The sequence below is a fragment of the Equus asinus genome, chromosome 28 (genome assembly GCF_041296235.1).
Source record: "Equus asinus isolate D_3611 breed Donkey chromosome 28, EquAss-T2T_v2, whole genome shotgun sequence".
In the NCBI taxonomy this organism is placed as follows: Eukaryota; Metazoa; Chordata; class Mammalia; order Perissodactyla; family Equidae; genus Equus; species Equus asinus.
Window position 1 is genome coordinate 48,906,984 of NC_091817.1, and position 18,277 is coordinate 48,925,260.

Here is an 18,277-nt window from a genome sequence, read left to right on the forward strand (position 1 = left end):
CCTAGGATCCCACGGTAAAGACCACCATGACTCTCACTCACTGTGCCATACTGGGTGCAGGCATTCAGCTGGGGCTTCCCAAGACTGCCTCCCGACATCCTGACAACCACCTCTAAGGCCAGTGCTACGCCCCCATCGCAGGGAGGGAAACGGAGGCTGGGTGAGGTTGGTAACTCAGCAGTCCCTCTGGAACGTGGATTGATGCAGTCTGGGCAGTAGCTGCAAAGCACTGTCCACCTCATCACATCACTTTTGGTTGTGCCTATACCCTCCCTGAGGTCTGGTCTTTTCAACAGAATGGATGATATTAACCCAAACGCTTCTATAGCTGGGAGGATTTCAACAGTATAGCAAGCTCAGGATGCACACATGGTGAAGCAGCCACCTGGGGTGAGGCGGTTACTCCTCGGCAAACCTCTCTCTGATGGGGCTGGCCCAGGCCCCTGCCTTCCCCCCTCCACTGTTGACAACAGACGTGAAGGGAAAGACTCCTAAAGACCTCACACCATGGCCTTGCTCATTACCAGGCAAAAACACCTGTTTCCTCCTCCTGCCAAGAAGAATGTGGACTCCGTCCTAGAGAATTATGCAAGTTATAAGAACCTGTGAAGATAACACAGCATGTAACGTGAGTTACCAGCAATATGAGGAACCACATTTTGTGAAAAGGCTTGCAGACCCCACAGACCAGGTGAATACAGCCACACCCTCAAGGTGGGCCAAGCAAATGGGAAGAACTGGTCTACCCGGCTCCCATTGCAGAGCTCTGCTCTGCATTAAACTATCTTCACCATTTCCTGTCGGTCCTGTGATGCCCATGATGACCAAGTGGCTCCTCCTTTGAGTGACAGTCAGCTGTCACTACTGTCTGGCTCCTCATACACACTCTTTCCTTCCCTTGTACAAATGATGCACTTCGAAGTTGTGACCGAATAACAAGATTGGTGCTTCAGTTTGTTTTCTGTGTGGTTTTGCAAGGACAGCTCCTTTCCTGCACGCCAGCATGCTACCAGGGCATGTGGTAACAGACAAGGCTAAGCTGGCCTCGCAAACACAGCGGGGTGATTGCCAGGGGTCTTCTCCTTCAAAAACTGCGCCCTGTTGTAACATGTGTTAGGGCTGCAGGCAAGAGTCTGACTCTTGGTGTCAACAGTCAGATACAGGGCTGAGACCTGAGCACATAGCCGTTTGTGCTGTTGTTGCTGATGGCGCCAGAAGTCAAGCAAGGCCTTTACAAGGCATCAATATTGTTCCTTAGGCATTTCTTTGTGCTCAGATTGCTGAAGGCTGGTGACTAGGTTTATGATTTTTGTCTTTGAGTCCAATGCATACTCCAAGCAGATAAAATAATGCATTGCCTCTCACTAATCACTTGACGTCTGAATGATTCTAAGATTTTTAGCCAGGATGACCAGATCATCATAAATCTCTGTGTCAAGAAAGGGTATTGCTGACATCACACGAAGATGAACTCGACGGCCAGATACGGCATCCACAAAATGCCATTAACAATCAAAAGAAAAACAAGGCCATGCTGTAGTGCTAATGAATATAGCAGTCCTTTCTGGGTTTTTCTTAATGTTCCCAAAAATCATAATAAATTCACCAAAGTAGAATAATGTCATTCTGACCCAACTGTTCCTGTAAGAAACATTCGATAATTTCCACACGATGGAAAAGGCCTTTTTTTAAAATAGTGGCTAAGAGCAATGCCACATCCCTGCTTGTTCTCTAAATCTTGCCACAAGTCATCAGGGAAACGGCCCCTAAAATTCCTTTAAGGCCAGCGTACTTGCCAGCACCTCATATCCTTCCCTCCAGAAAAGCTAACAAGTGTTAACTCCATCCTTCGGCACACATCCTTTCCCAGAAGATGAAAAGTTCGCACGCCAATCCATGCTGCCTAGAGCTGCTTTTTAAGTATGGGGTGTAGTGTTGCAGGCTGTCACCACAAAACGTTTCCTTGAGGCCAGCCTGGTGGCGTAGTGGTTGGGTTCACACACTCAGCTTTGGTGGCCGGGGGTTCGCAGGTTCGGATCTCAGCTGCAGACCTAGCACTGCTTGTCAAGCCACGCTGTGGCGGTATCCCACATAAAATAGAGGAAGACTGGCACAGATGTTAGCTCAGGGCCAATCTTCCTCACACACACACAAAAGTTCCCTCGCTCGTCTATTATACAAGGTAGCTTATAGAATTCTTTTTGAAAGTGTCTGCTCCAAAGATGGTAACACAATAAAAAAAGTTGGGAAGGGGAAGAAAAATGGGTGAGTTGAACTTGAGGAAATTTATAATTTAAGTGGGCATACTATGGAAAACAGCATGGCAGTCTTTCAACAAACTAAACATAGAATCACCACATGATCCAGCTGTTATTCTATTTAAGGGTATATACCCAAAGGAGTGAAAGCAGGGACTCAAACAGACACTTGTACATCTGTGGTCAAAGCAGCATTACTCACAATGGCCTAAAGGTGGAAGCAACCCAAGTGTCCACTGACGGATGGATAAAGCAAATGTGGTCTGTACACACGATGGAACATAATTCACCCTTAAAAAGGAAGGGAATGCCGACACCTGCTGCAGCATGGAAGAACCCTGAGGACATTATGCGGAGTGAGATAAGCCAGTCACAAAAGGACAAACACTGTAGGATTCTATTTATATGAGGAACCGGGAGGAATCAGATTCAGAATGAGGACAGTGGGGGCCAAGGGCTGAGGAAGGGAAAGCGGAGAGTGAGTGAGTGAGTGTTTAATGGAGACAGACTTTCAGCTGGGGAAGAGCACTGGCGACGGATGGTGGTGACGGCTGCACAACAGTGTGAATGTGCCGAGTGCTGCAGGACTGTACGCTTAAACAAGGCTAAAACGGTAAATTCTATTTTATGTATATGTTTCCACAATAAAAAAATTAAACTGCCATTTCAAATATTCCAATCAGAAAATTTCCAAAAAGCTATTTAAGAAATGATTTGCCAGGAGGCAAAAACAGCTCAGCAACTTGGCCTGAGTCAAGTCAACACGGAAGCTGCATCCTCTTCTGACCTAACTGCCAGGGGCTGCCAGCCTCTCAGCACTCGTTTCCTGCCCACTGAGGTTGGTACCGTGTGATGGGGTTTACCAACAACCCCTGTGCCCACAGCACATCTCAGTGTGCATGAAATCCAGTCCTTCTCTGTGGCTGGGAATGCGGGCTTAGAAGAGTTTGGTTGCTCTCTCTTTTTTCCATTCTCTCCCTACAGAAGAACTCAACGGACACACGTCTGCTTCTTGAGGTTCCTTCCCTGGAAGAGAAGATGGAGATTAACGGAGATGGCACCCGTGCCAGCCAGGACTGCGATCTGCACACATTGTGCTGGAACAGAAGGTGACAAAGAAAGTTCAAGTCATTATTCTTTTTTTCTAAAGATTGGCCCTGAGCTAACATCTGTTGCCAATCTTCTTTTTTTTCCTTCTTCTTCTCCCCAAAGCCCCCCATTACGTAGTTGCACATTCTAGTTGTGAGTGCCTCTGGTTGTGCTATGTGGGACGCCACCTCAGCGTGGCCTGACGAGCAGTGCCACGTCCACACCCAGGATCCAAACCGGTGAAACCCTGGGCTGCCGAAGCAGAGAGCGCGAACTTAACCACTCGGCCACGGGGCAGCCCCTTGCATCATTCCTCTGTGCACTGCAATGGTACTGGGAGACTGTAGTGAGAGGGGACCTAGCCTCACTCTCCCAGTAAATGCCACTTGTGAGGGGACTCCACCACCCTGGAAAGGCACAGCCCTAGGGCACTATCTGAAGCAAGTCAGTGGGCACACAAGGGAAGTCTGGAAAGGGAGGTTCTCTCCCAGTCCTGGAGGGCCTCGAATGCCAAAGGCAGGAGTCCACAGGCAACACAGAAGCACCAAAGAGACTGAAGTAGAAAAGCCACACGGACAGGGCTTCCAGAGTGGACTATTGACCTGAGGGTGGAGCCAGTGGAGACACACCTGGAAACGTCGGTGGGGGATCCAGCGAGAAGGCCACTGCACTGCCAGGTGAGGCAGAGGCGGGAGGCAAGGATGCTGTGACCGACTTGGCAGCTGGCAGGCAGGAGGGCGCCGGGGCGGAGGGTGGAGTGCGGCCTGGAGGAGCGCTGCCGGCTTGTCTCCTACCTGCTGTAAACTCACGACTACGGTTTTCTAAATAAAACGGAGACGCGGCACGGACTGGGAAAACTGCACTTTTGTTTGCACTAAATTCGGGGATAATTATAACCCTTAATAAAATACGGTTAAAACTTTTACTTCCATGGCTAAAAAAGAAGTCAACAGCAGGAGGGCAGGAGCTGGCGGGAGAGGGAGGCTCCGCGAGGCGGGAGGGAGGAGTGAGGCGACCAGCGCCCCCCTTCCTGACACGGCTGCTCTGAGCGAACAGCCAAGAACACCCCTCCAACAAGAGAGCGCTGGTTCCAAACCACTGTGCGCCCTCCAGCGCGCTGCTTCCCTTAGCTATTACTGTAACTGCACGAAATGCCTTTTCTTTTTTTTAATAATGTAGCAGATCTGGAAAAACACTCTGCAGCCAGCTCATCTTAGGACGGGAAGAATGTAAAAACCAAAAGCTGGACAGAACCCATAGGTGGCTCCTATTAAACACCTAGAATATTCGAGAAGCTAAACAAATAGTTCCCAAGGGCAGCTGAAAGTGCCTACATAATCAACGTGACTTATTCCCAACCTGTTCGGTCCCCGCAAAGATAAACAGTCTCAGTGCCAACGGGAACCTTGAGAAGCCTCACTCTTCCAGTTAGAGGACACTGACCCCTGTCTGGCTCCCACAACAGGCACCCACTGGCCAGGGGAAACCCAGTCCCACTAAGGCCCACCTGTCATCTCCAGACACCGTTGTGCCTAAGTGCACACACACCCGCTCTGTCTCACCACCCACTCGTGAGGCCAGGAGCTAAGCCCGTGAGTCTGACTCTGCAATCATCTCAGCCTGGGCCTTTTCTAACATTTCAGACACTTCCCTATTCCTCCACCAATACTCCCCCAGCAGGTCTGGCGAGTCTGGCTTTACTGTCGTCTCTCTCTCACCACTGGGTGGACAGTGATGGCATCGCTGGCAAAGGATGCTGACTCACGAGTTCCGAACCCTGGCCATCTCCTGAAAGGGCCTTGGTTTTTGAGAGGACACTGGTTCCTCTCCAAAATCCTGAAGATGCCCTTGTACCTGCATGCCCTTTCCAGCCAGAAAGACAACCCAGGTCCTCAAAGGCATTCCATAATCACTCTATAGACACAGTGAAACCGTCAAAATGCCAGTGCCTACGCCTCTGACAACCAGTCAGTTCTTTCTGGCAAGGCACCAGAGTCTGTCCAATTAAATGTGGCCAAGAGGAAATCTTTACTCAAGGCTTTCTGGGCACCAGATTCCCTTTCTAGCTTGCTTTTTTAAGGTTAAAAAAAAGAACTCTTAAAAATGCCCCCTCAGACGCACCACTGTCCTTTATTCTCTTTACTTGGCTGCCTGAAAAGACTAGTTTTCCCCATAAAGCAGCATAGGAGATTCAACTTGCAAAGACACAGAGCACTGCAGTCCTGCCACTCAGCGAAGCGGCAGCGAAGGATGAAGCTTTCCCCACAGTTGTGAGATCCCGCTGGATGTGCAGGGGGAGGACACGCTGCCTCTTCTCGCGGCCGAGACGCTTGTTCCTGTTACCCGGACGGTTTGTTTATCCAACTGCCAAGCTACCCACCCTGCCACCCCAATCAGCGGGTTCAACAAGCAACTGCTTAACAGGAATCATAAAAGATCCCTGAAGCCAACTTTAAAACCAGCAGCTGGCCCATTCACCTCTTCCTGAGATGGCCCTCCCAATTTCAGCCATATTTAATAAAGGCCACATTTCTCATACTTCATATCAAATAGGACAGAAACAGCCTTTTCTTCTGCATGCAAAAACAAAATTAAATATTGGTTTTTAATTTCCCATTTCTGTCATAAAGATCATACATTATAGGAAAGGGATGTTTCTAATTATGATGGAATTTAAACCCACTTCAGACTTATAACTCATCGAAATATTATACAAATATAATGCCATGTGTCATTAAAACACTTACCATCAAGAGAAGAAGTGAGCAAATTATATATTATCAATTCAAAACCTGACCCAGGCAGGTACTGAGCTGAATATGAAATCCTCGTGTGTCAATATTTCGAGTTTGGTGTGGAAGGGAAAAAACACACGTAGGAGTACTTCCCGTGTCCTAAATGTATCCTTTGTTATTATTTGAATATTTGGTTTGGAACTATGGTCTGAATTTTCTAAATTCATTAGCCTTAGGTAGATTTGATAAAGTCCTGCATAAATGAATAGGTTAAAATTGGCTAGCATTTCAAAATTCACCAGCTAAACGGTGAAGTGTTAACCAAGAAAAGCCTTGTCAGAGTCAAAGGCAAAATACCGTACTTGGCTTCTACCCTCGGTGCTCTGAGAAATGATGACTTATTTATAGCCCCACATGCGAGCAACTGCAGGAGGCCCGTAGCCAAAGGAATGATGCATCAAAAACAGCGTCTGCCCGCACCCTCCCTGCGCCTGCCCTGCAGCCCGGCTGGGTCTCGCTGGGTTTCCAGGAGGAGGGGAGATATCACCTATTTGTCATATGCCTGTCCCCAAAGCAGGAGCACAGATTTGGCTTCTCAGTAGCAACTTACTTTCTCCCGCCTGGAGAAACACCACTAGAAAATGTCTAATCCACCAGCTCCAACATGCGGGGGCTAGAAAGGCCGAAGTTCCATGAAAACAACTGACTTATTATTGCTAATTGATTATTGCCAGGACACTGGAAACGGTGAGCTGCTCATCGAACATTATAAATAGCTACCTCATTTTAAGTTTCCAGCGTACCTCCTCCTGCCCCACAACCACCCTATCCTTTTAGCAAGAGCCCTCAAACGTGCAGGCCTCATCCTCGGCCTGAAAGTCAATCATGGCCCCAAAGTCTGGGAAGCAATAAAACACGGGTGTGCGGTACTTCTTTCCCATTCCCATTTTTCTGGCTTGTTTTCTGTTCTAGGAAATCCAATTATCAAAATACAGACAGCAAACACGTAAGCATTGAGTAGGAAAAAGGCAAATCCACTAATTAGTCTCACTCACCCTCCAAGACACTAAGAGATGGAGCCATCCTTACAGCCCTGAAAGGGCTGACCTGGAGCTTCCCTTCCAGGAAAGTTGATGAGCCAGGACGACCCACCTCCCCGGGCAGCATGAGATGCCACCTCCTGCTCACCAAGGCCACAAGCACTTGGATTTTCACCCACCTGGACTTGTCTCTGGCCTTATTAACACCCAGCATAACCAGATGTCTAGTTCAGGAAAGATGAAGTTTTGGGGCTCAGAGAAATAAGATCAGACTTGTCTCAGACAAGATTATTCTTATGTATATTCCAATCACAATTAGACTAACTCCATGAGACACCCAGGAATGCCATGTGGAATCGCCAACCATCCAATTTTTCACCTAGATGAGCTGGAAATTAAAGGTACTAGAACGAACTAGTGAAACTGAAGACCTAGCTGCGACCATCTTCATAACCTTGGGATGACAATGATTACTTAAACCCAAAGTTAAAAATTCGTAACTTTGATAACGTTGTAACTGTCGCAAAAGTCACTACAAACGAAGTTAAAAAGCAAATGACTATAGACTATAAGAAAATGTTTTGTAACATAGTAAACAGAAATGTATCCACAGTAAATAAAACCCACAAATCAATAAGAAAAAAATAACAATAGGGGAAAAAAGGGCAAAGATTAAGGAGAAGCAAATACAAGAAATGCAAATTGCCAATGACTATTTTTCACATATGCATCCTCACTAGTTTTCAAGCATATGCAAACTAAAATGAGATGCTGTTTCTCATCCAGACTGGCAGATTCCTAAAGACGGATCGTTGCAATTAGAGAGGATACAGGGGACGTTGGATTGAATGAGATAACCTACAGGACCTGGACCACAATGGCGGGGACACTGTGATGATGCATACTGAGCATCTGCATTTCACCTTCTGTGACCTGCCCATTCATGCCTGGTGACAGATGTGTCAACAGGTGAAATCACTGTGGAAATAACTGGATAGTATCTAGTAAAACTGCAGCGCTCACAGCCCAGGGCCCGGCAACACCACCTCTGCATAGAGTCCTTAGACAAATCGTCAAACTTATCTGTGTCCAAGGGAACATATATGAGCTTGTTCACTGTCACATTGCATATAATGAAAACAATACAAATAAGCAAAGGAACAAAGTGTGGCCTCAAGTTATGACCCACCACACAGCATTTAAAAAGACAGAACCAAACTTAACTATATTAACGTGGACAGAACTTAAAAACACAAGCTGACAGGAGAAACGCAGATGCACAATACTTACAGTATGATATGGGTCAAAAGGCTGAGCCACCACAAGACAGCGTTATGTATTGGGGATGAGCACAGGTGTGTGTACACACCAGGAAACAACCTGCAACAGTGGCTGCTCCTTGCAGAAGTGGTAAGCAGAAGGGACTCGAGTATTAGCTGAGATGTTTTCTTAAAAAAAAGGTAGAAAGAATCAAAAGCAAATATGACAAAAGACTCAATAGTTATTTACTGGGGGTGTCTAGGAATATGCCCATTTTATCATTTTTGTCTTTCATTTTTCCAATTTCTCAAAACGAAAATTCTCCTTGCATGTCAGGCCACCTGGGTGAACGAGCTGCCTTGACTCCACCATCACGCTGTCTGCTGTCCCAGGAAAGCCGTACCGAGAACTGCGGCCACCAGAGGGAGGGATGAAGAGTCCCTCTCTGTCTGTCCCCCACATGCTTTCTACAGCTTCACCAGGACTTTTCATATTTCCATTAGCAATTCTAAGAATTAACTTCAGTTCATTTTATTCTGCGGCTCACCTCTGAGTTCTCTGACCACACAGAAGCCTTCTGTTCCTAGAGTTGAGCTCCATACCTTACAGTTGCCCAGGGACAAACCCCCCAGAGACCACCACATGGTTCTGGCCAACTGATGGAGAAACTCCTCAAAGTACAATGGATCGTCTGTGACGAATCTGGGTCTCACAGGCGTACAAAATGCAAAACAAAGCAAATGAAGGTAGCGTTCACAGAGAAAGAGAAAGGGGAACTTTCTTTGCCTCTATTTTGAAATGTCAAAAGAAATTTACTTGCCACATATATGACAAAAGGTTAATATTGCTAATATTCAAAGAGTTCTTACAAATTTGTAAGACAAAAAGAGACTCCCTAAGAGAAAAGGAGACCAAAAAAATACAAATAGGGAATTCACAAGAGGTGAAATAAAAATGTCAAGAAGCATCACAACCAAAAGCTACCATTTAGGGGATGAGGGCTTCACATGCCTTATCTCATTTAACCCTCAGAGCGACCCCACGGGGGCAGCACTTCCCGCTAATGCTGGGGAAGGTGAAGCAGCATGTCCAGGACCCCACAGCAGACAGACAGAGCCTGGCCTGCTGACCCCAAATCCCGAGTCGTGACCATTGAGCTTTACAGCAGAAATAAGATGACTGGCTGACCCCTTGCTGGGGAGGACCTGGGGAAAGAGGCCTTCTCATGCAGCCTCCCTGGGGGTGTGAATCCCAATAGCTGGGCAATGGGTATCTAAGATGTCATCCATCCTACTGCCTACAACCCACTTTGGGAGGTGCACCCTAAGAAGATAATCTCAGAAGTTCTAAAAGGTACATGTCAGTCTCATAAATTCCTATAAAATGTACAAAGGCCATCTTGATAGGACTGTTTATGACAAGGAAAAATTGTAAACTTCAAGTCTATGAGTAAGGGACTCGTCTGTGGCATGTGTATGCAGTAGAGCACTATGAAGCTTTTATACTAAACTGTCCCTACGAGAATATACATGGTATGATCCCATTTAAGTAAAAATGTGCACACGACTCTACACGCATATATGGAGAGAGAGGTTTTCCAAAATTGTAAGAGTGGCTTATCTTTCATTGCAGGGGTCCCTAATGATTTTTACCTTCTTCCTGTTGGTGTTCTGCATTGTTTGGATTTTTTCTTAGCTTTTTACCAAAATATGAGAGCTGAGTGAACATCAGAGATCTGTCAACCTTTAAACGCAGAGAACCTTGAACTCTGGATTAAGTAAACCTTTCTCCCAGGATTTGTTACAAAACTACTCGCTACCCTCACTGCTGCCACCAGCACCCTGAGGGGGTCTTCGATCCCCTCCAGCACTGCCTGGCTCGGCTCCACGCACCTCTCCAGAGACCCGGTCCCCGCCTCAGGGGACCCTCCAAACACTCGGGCTCCCTCTACTCCCCTAACTAATCAAGTTCACCCTCATCGCTCCCTCAGCTCCGCCCCCCCAGGGCTGGGGACCAGAAAGATGCCCGCAGACGTCAGCTCACTTCCTGGCCTAAACCCAGCTCGCGTCACTCCCCTCGGCTCCGCGGCGTCCTGCCCCCCGCCGCTGGGGCACCCCTCAACCCCTCTCTGAGCACGCCAAGCCAGGTAGAGGCCAGCTCCCCTGCCCATCCAAGAACTCCGTCCCGCCCGCCCCCCGCGCCCCAGATCTGCGGCAGGGCCCCCGGGGTCACTGCCCCCGCCCGGGTAGGACCCTCCCCCTGGAGCTCCGATCTACGGCAGGCTCCCTCCAGGTCCGAGCCCCCTCCAGGCCTGGACCTCTGACCCCTCCAGCCCGCGCCCCCGCTGCCCCGACACCCGCCCGGCGCGCTTACCCTCCCGGCAGCGCCGCCTCCAGATGGTGTCGGTGTGCAGGATGCGCCGGAACTTGGTGCAGACCTGGGCCAGGCTGGGCAGGTCGGTGCCGGGCAGCGAGGCGAAGATCTCCACCAGCAGCTCGGGCGGCAGCTCCAGCAGCGAGCAGCGCGGGGGCGGCGAGGGGCCCGCGCTCCGGCCGCCCCCCGCCCCGGACAGCGCCGCCGCGCCCGCCTCGATGCATTCTTCCTCCGGGTCCGTGTCCGGCTCGCTATCAGCCGCCGCCGTCTCAGCCGGGCCCCGCCGCTGCTGGCGGCGCCGGCACCCCCGCGACGGGCCAACGCCGCAGAGGCGAGCGCACACCGCCATGCCGGCCCGAGTGACGGCCGCGCCGCCGCCGCCCGTGCGCACGCGCCGCCCAGAGCGAGCCCCGCCCCGCGGGAGAGCCTAGCCCCGCCCCGCGGGAGCCGGGCCCCGCCCCCTAGAGCCGAGCCCCGCCCCGTGGGAGAGCCTAGCCCCGCCCCGGAGAACCGAGCCCCGCCCAGCGGGAGAGCCGGGCCCCGCCCCGCCGGAGAGCCCAGTCCCGCCCCAAGGCCGGCACCTCGGGTTTGGCCCCGCCCGCCAGGAGGGACATCCCGCAGCCCTCCCGGGGTTCCGCGGCGCTCTCTTCCCTCGGCCGGTGATCCTCAGAGTACCCTCTCGGAGAAGTCCCCCGGGAACACATCCCCCGAGGACTCCTTCAGAGGACCCCTCCCCAGGACCCTCCATGAGAACTGCCCCCAACCCCTAGGACTCCCCAGGACTCCTCCAAGGACGTTCCCCCTTCAGGACGCCCCCTTGAGGACGGCCCAGAGGACCCTCGCCCCCGGAGAAGCTCGCCTTTTAGGACTCCCCCCAGAGAACCCATCCCCAGGAGGCCCCCCTGAGGATGGCCCTAAGGCCCCAAGGCCGGCCCCGAGGACCTCCCCAGAGGACACCCCCAGGACCCTCTCTGAGAACTTCCCCCAGAGGACCTGAGGACGCGCCCCACAATGGCTCCAAGAACCACGCCCCGGAAAACCCCCTTCTGAGGAGGGCCCTCCAGGTCCCCCTCTGGGAACTCCCCGCGGAGGACCCCACTGAGGACACCCCCCGAGAGGGCCCGCTGCGCAGAAGGCGCGATTGGGCGGCCAGCGTAGAGATGCAAACTTCTGCCGCACTCCGTCCGGACTACTTAAGCCAGATGGAACCCAGAATTGTGCCTCTCAGCCCTTTCTTTTATCTAAAAGCTGACATTCAATCGTGTCTACCCTTATTGCAATGTGAAGGGGAAATCACGCCAGCTGTGGCATCCTGTGTCATCTGTGGTGATCGTGTGCCCTAATTACCATGTTTACCGTGCTCCGGGGCACGTGTGCTGTCGGAGGCAGGCCCAGAGCCTCGTGACAGCGGCTTCACCTTAACAGCTCCTGATAACAAGAAATTTGTTATTGCCGTCCTTGTTTCCAGAGAGGAGGGCCAGGGGTGTGCATACGGTTACAGGGGTCTGTCTATAACTGGGTGGGCCCAGCTCCGTCCTGGTCAACACTTCCTTGAATGCCTGAAGTGCTGGAGGAATTGCCCAGAGTCTAAATGGAAGCCACCCCAGTGCTTATGGTGGAGTGTGGGGTCTGATCAAACAGGAAATTAGCGACCCTGCCAGTCCCCTGGGCCCAGCCTCCACAAATTCCTGGCTGTTCACTCCCAGCGGCATAAGGAGGTCTCGAAGGAGAAAAGAGGACTGCGGACCCTGCCTGGTCCACAGAATCCCATAAACAGGAAAGCACATCTTCAGATGGCAACAACAATGCCTTAGTTCAAACCTTGCCTCTCTCAGGTCCACACAATTGACAAACATCCCCTCACTGACCCCCCTGCGTCTAGACGGTTTTTCAATCCGTCCTCCAAGCTGCGGTCAGGACGCTTCCTTCAAATAGCAACACGTCAACTGAAGCCGAGTCATCGCATCACTCACCTATTTAAAATATTTAATTGCCCTATTGACTCCCTATCCCATCACATAAAGTGCCTCCCAGTCTGGTCCAAAACTCCCAGTCTGGCCGGTCTCCTGTCCCCACACACGTCCCTCAATTCGAGCCATCCACTTCCTCAGCGGAAGTGCCTTGTCACGTCTCTGCTGCTTTGCTCTGCCAGGAAGACTCCAGGCTGTGCCATTAAACAACCAATCCCCTTCCTCCTTGTCCTCAAATGACACCTCCTTCTAGGAAGCAGGGTCCCTTTATCACAGCACCATCATATGGTTTTATTACAAACACGTGCTTCCTTTTGTACTGACAAGAGATTTTCACATATTTAGGTATATGGGGTAACTATTTGAGTTCAAAACTGATTCGGCTTCAACTAAAAGGGCTGACTTATGGCCTATCACACATACATTGTATATCAGCTTTAACCATTAAAGAATGCATTTACTTCTCTTAAGATAAAACACATACTTCCCCTCCTACACCCTATTGGTAAGGCCCTATCGGTAATACCCTGTTGGTAACACCAGCCCATATTAGTCTCTTTCCCGACCTCAGGGTCATGTTGACCTGATAATTTGCAAATGAATACGGCTGAAACTTTGATGAACATGTATCCTCGGTGAGTTTAATGTATATTCTTTGCTCTAAAAGGTATAAGACTGTACTGAAAACCAAGCTTCTCCAAAAGGCTTTCTTCCTTTCTGGAAAAGGCCCTCCTGGGTTGTAATCCTCACTCTGGCTCAAGTACAACTCACCTCATCTCTCTTATCTATAGAATGGTTATTGGTTATTTTGCATGATGGTACCAACCTTACTAGAGATGTTCCCTGTCTCGTGATAGATATGCTAACACCCATTAGGAATCAGTGAATGTTTACTCAATAAATGTTTGCTGAAAGAAAAAACAGAACAAATGAACTAGCTAAAAGGCTAAAAATCAAGGAACAAGAAGCAGATTTTGAGATTACTGGTGGATTACCACCATGATGATCCAAGCTAGCAAGTATCTCAGCTAACAAAAATACATCAACTAAGGTAATAAATATTACGGAATGCCTCACTAGCCTCTGTGCTATGCTCTGCGTGGATCCATAGATTCCAAAGCATGATCCTTGCCACTGTTATAGTTTGATCAGTTTATTATTTTTTTAATCTATCTACTCTCTACTAGGCCCTATTAATAAAATACAATTTTCTCCTAGAGGAGTTGAGAGTATATGAAAATGTACAAACTAATTTGGTTAAATTTCCATTTTCAGAAGAATGGTTAAACTATGTTCATAATTTGAATCATGCAACTATAAAAGAAAAATCTATATCTATGTATTCTGGACAGCAGTAATACAGAAGGCTGTGTACAATAACCCACAAAGATGCTGAGGGATTGAATTAGTGCTGGCCACAGAACAGAAAGAAAAGATGGCTGTGAGAGCTTCGGTAATCCATATTGGTGGAAAGGAAGCAGCGGGAAAAGACTCGGTGTGTAGCAGAGAACTATTCCACATGGAACCCTGGGAGCTTCGTGTGTCCTTGAGTACTTTTACAATCCCTTATACAGAACTGTAGCCTTTACAAAGAATGATACCAACCTCTTAACCTCAAGTGAGTGTGCCCATGCACAGTAAGCCAATTGCTGAGACATTGGTTCTTGGAGATGGAGAAAGGCTTATTCAAATTGGGCAAAACGATAATGCAGGAGGATAGGTCCTCTCAAATCCACCTTAACAAGAGAAGAAAGCAGAGGGTTTTATAGAGCTAAGGGGCTTGGTAGGAGGAGTTTTGGGGAAACAAATGGGAAATCTATTTCTTTCACTCCAGATAAGCCCCAGGGCAATCTGACTGCTAGGCATCAACCGCAGCTGGGGGCTAGTTATCTGATGATCTTAACTTCCTTGAAGGCATTCTTTTTCTTCTGTAAAACAAGCTCATAAATCCTTGTGACCCTTGAGTCACCCCTCAGGTTAAACAAGAAAACAGCAAATTGACAAGATTAACTTCTTTTCACCTATGTCTGTTAAGAACAAGGTCAAGGAACAAGGTCAAAAGGTAATCATGTTCTTATTGAATATTTACAGTAACCCGCAGGTACCGGCTTCAAGAACCCTACGGAGGACGCATTCATGCTAAAATGAGGAAAAACTAGATAGAAGAGATCATTTGTCTGAACGCTGTGAGACTACAGTAATGGACTTCTTGTTAGTGAGAAGTGATAACACGTAAGGAAACAAACAGAATACAGGGCAGGGCATTTTTCAATTCGTTGCCTCAAAAGTCACTGAAAGGAGTATTTCCTGGACTTAAGCAAACCATGTTAACTTGACTCATGCTGGTTCTCAGAAGCCAGATGTGAAAAATGGCATCTTACCTACTGCTCAGAAGAAACAGTCAAGGTGAACGGAAAGAAGAGAAAATATTCAAAGGCTAACTGAGAAGTTCACGGTTTAAAATGAGCCTCATCCCTTAACAGTCCCATGTATGACAGAATTCGAAAAACAACCATCCTTTAAAACTTGCTTAGAATTAAAAAATAAGAAAACAAAAAACCTGTGGAACGCCAGCCAGTTCCATCAGCTGTTACACGCTCATGAAAGAAACCACAATAGGTAATACGAGTGATTCCTGGTGGCTTTCCTGCCTGCACCAGTTTGCTGATTTCTAAAGTTGTACACCAGAGGCAGATCCTCTCTTGGCCACAGACAATACCTCGCAGGAGCCTAAAGACTGCAATCTACTGAGAGTCAGCTTCAAAATCCGCCTGCTTGCATCCTTTCTGAGAATAGCTCCTGCACCCTTCTTGAGCAATACTTGTTTGTTTACTTGTTCCAAAGAGCAAAGAGATGACACCTGACTGATTGGACTACTGGCCAATAGTCGCCCAGACAACCTCGAGGGTGGAATCTCTCTGCCAATCAGAAAGAGTTGAGGTGGGACCTGCCAGGCTGGTCTGAGGAGCTGAACTAATTCTCGGTGTGACCTGCCCTCCATGTTGAGTGTGGCAAAAACAACCCTAATGTGTTGTGTCCTGCTGGTTAATGTTTCATGCCTCCTTTCACAGACCCTTAGCGACAGCTAGACAGCATGATTTACAGGCACGTTACATCCTAAGGCGGGGACGTCATATTCAATTTTTAGCGGTTACATTATTTCCCCCTCGACTATGGTCATTTCATGTTATGAAAAAAGGAGTGAGGTGAGAAGTATTTAAAACGGACACTGCTTGGCTTTCTAGAATGATTATTTCATAGTTTAAAAGCACCATGAGATAAATGAAACGTGTTCTTTTCTACTTTATATGGATTATTCCAAGGAAGAGTAATATTTGTTATTCATTTAAAAATAAACACTATACTTACATTAACTCGCTTAAAATAATTCATGAATAATATTAATTTACCACTCAATGCTGTTCACTGCCTCAAACTTCTATTAAACTGCGATCTGGGGGCACATGAAATGTTTCACATACACTCAAGCACAGTTGTTTACAAGTTACATGAAGTTGCTTCTTATATTTGTATACGAATATAAATTAATGTTTGACATACAATTTATAGATTATTTATTTGAATATGCTACTCTTACTTGGAGATTATGTTTATGAGACACCTTTCGCGCCAACTGCTTTGGATGATTTTCTGAGAAACACGTAGGGATATGTGGCCTTAGATTCAAGTAGGAATTAAGGTTAGGGGCAGAACTGTAACAGCCACGGCAAACTGGATTTCAGGACTCGAAAATCACAGAGCAATCCTGTCCCATCTCAGGGGACACAAAGCGCTTCAGGCTACTCCCTAGGCAGTGAACCCAAGGCCCGGGGCAACTTGCTGGAGCTTTACAGATGCCTGAGGGACTGGGAGACCTTGAAACTCTCCTTCCCCTCCCCCCACCTCCATATGCCAGATATCGATTTTTTCCCTTCTCCAGCACTGGGAACAGTTGTCCAGCAAGAGAACGAAAAGTCCATTTCTTACAAAGTTGCAATTAAGCCAAGAAAGCACTCACCAGTCAATACTCAATAACATAAAAATCCAGAAAAGAAAGCAACACACAGTCCACACTCTCTTTTAACACTTCACAACTGATCATTTTGTGTTTGGCAGAAGGGAGGTGTATAATAAACACTTACTGGATTTATTTTTCAATCTTCACAGAATTAGTACAAAACAACCAATATAATACATTTGGAGCTTAAAACCTTCCGTGGGAACTTTGGAAACCAGACACTGTTTAAGTGCTCCTCTTTACTATTTACTATCAGATTTTTGCGGCAAAGAACTGTGACAGAAAGAGGAAAAAAACTCTGAGACAAAGTGACACATGCACAAACACACTGTTCTTTTGTAAATAGTAGCAGAATAAAGAGCTACAATTAACATCATTGTTCTGGCAGTGGGGAATAGTTACGCAAGGATCTATGACATACTGGCCTCTCTATAAAGACAGACGTCCCAGCTGTATTAAACTCACTTTGAGAAATATGTTAGTATATTTTGTATGTTTGTATAATACTGTATTTTATTAGCGCAATCCAATTACTTTATCAAACAAGCACATGAGAAAGGCTTTTACAAACTCAAAAGGAAAAAAAGCCTGGAAGTATGGGGATCGTTCAAAGTATTAGCTATTAAAGAGCAAAAGCAGCCAAAGACTCCAGTGCTGTTCATACAGATCAATGTTCCCCAGACGTTGAGGTGAGCGACAACTGAACTGGGATCTAGGCGCTGCACGGTGATCTGTACTCTACAGGCCACTTTCACTTGCTCCTTACAAAACACTTGGAGTTCTCAAATATCATTGCCCTTTTACAAATGAGTCTGAGACTCAGAAAAATGGTTACTTAGCCAAGGTTGCTCATCTGGTTAGTGGTTGAAAGACTGAGGGGTATGGATACAATTAAGATTCAGTACTTGAGAGACTGGAAAATCCTCCTTAAATGAAAACAGCAGACTAGTGACGTCGGGCAGGCAACGGGTAATGGCTGACTTTACAACACATAAATCATCATGTCCTAATGGCCGTCCAGAAGTCACCTGCGGCTGCGCATCACAAGAGTCTGCCCAATGTGAAGGCCATAAGATACCAACAATGATCCTTAGACCTTCTCCAAGGTTAGATTTTATTAAACATAAGCTGAAACAACGCAGGTGAGGTTCTTTTCTTTATTCGGACATGAGAAATAAGTTAGTGGACAGCTTCTTAAAAGGAAAATAACCCGAAAAGTACACGGACATGTGCTTGATCTGGAAAGCCCATGAAAAGAGATGAACAGCGAACTCCTAAGAAAAACCAGCCGCCCCTAACTAGGGACCCTCACGGGACGGGAGCACAAGACTACTCTATTTTCGGGTAGAGACACATGGGCCATCAGCACCTAGCGCGGGACACCTAAGCGAGGCTAAGTCCAGGCGGCTAGGCCACGCGGGACGGCGCCACGTGGGCCCGCGTCCCCGTCCGCCCCGGAGGGACTGGAGGCCGGGACCCAGGGGCGCGCCTGGGCTTCCCCGCCCCGCGCCCGGAGTTGAGCCGGGAGGCGCAT

At 48.0% G+C, this 18,277-nt stretch overlaps 1 protein-coding gene and 1 long non-coding RNA gene across 3 annotated transcripts in view; one reads left to right on the forward strand and one right to left on the reverse strand.

The window, feature by feature from the left end:
- The window catches only part of LOC123281880 (uncharacterized), a 49,327-nt gene extending 43,436 nt beyond the window's left edge, over positions 1–5,891 (forward strand). The window contains exons 3-4 of the long non-coding RNA XR_011498970.1: positions 3,243–3,367; positions 3,471–5,891. This is a non-coding gene — a long non-coding RNA (uncharacterized lncRNA). The remainder of the gene's footprint in view (positions 1–3,242; positions 3,368–3,470) is intronic.
- The window catches only part of FBXO31 (F-box protein 31), a 46,560-nt gene extending 35,414 nt beyond the window's left edge, over positions 1–11,146 (reverse strand). Inside the window, exon 1 of one of the 2 annotated variants that reach the window (XM_014835905.3) lies at positions 10,756–11,146. In XM_014835905.3, coding sequence (XP_014691391.2) covers positions 10,756–11,104 — 349 coding nt within the window. In that variant the 5' untranslated portion in view covers positions 11,105–11,146. The remainder of the gene's footprint in view (positions 1–10,755) is intronic. The other variant, XM_014835986.3, reaches the window with a different exon arrangement.
- Positions 11,147–18,277: the final 7,131 nt, after the last annotated feature.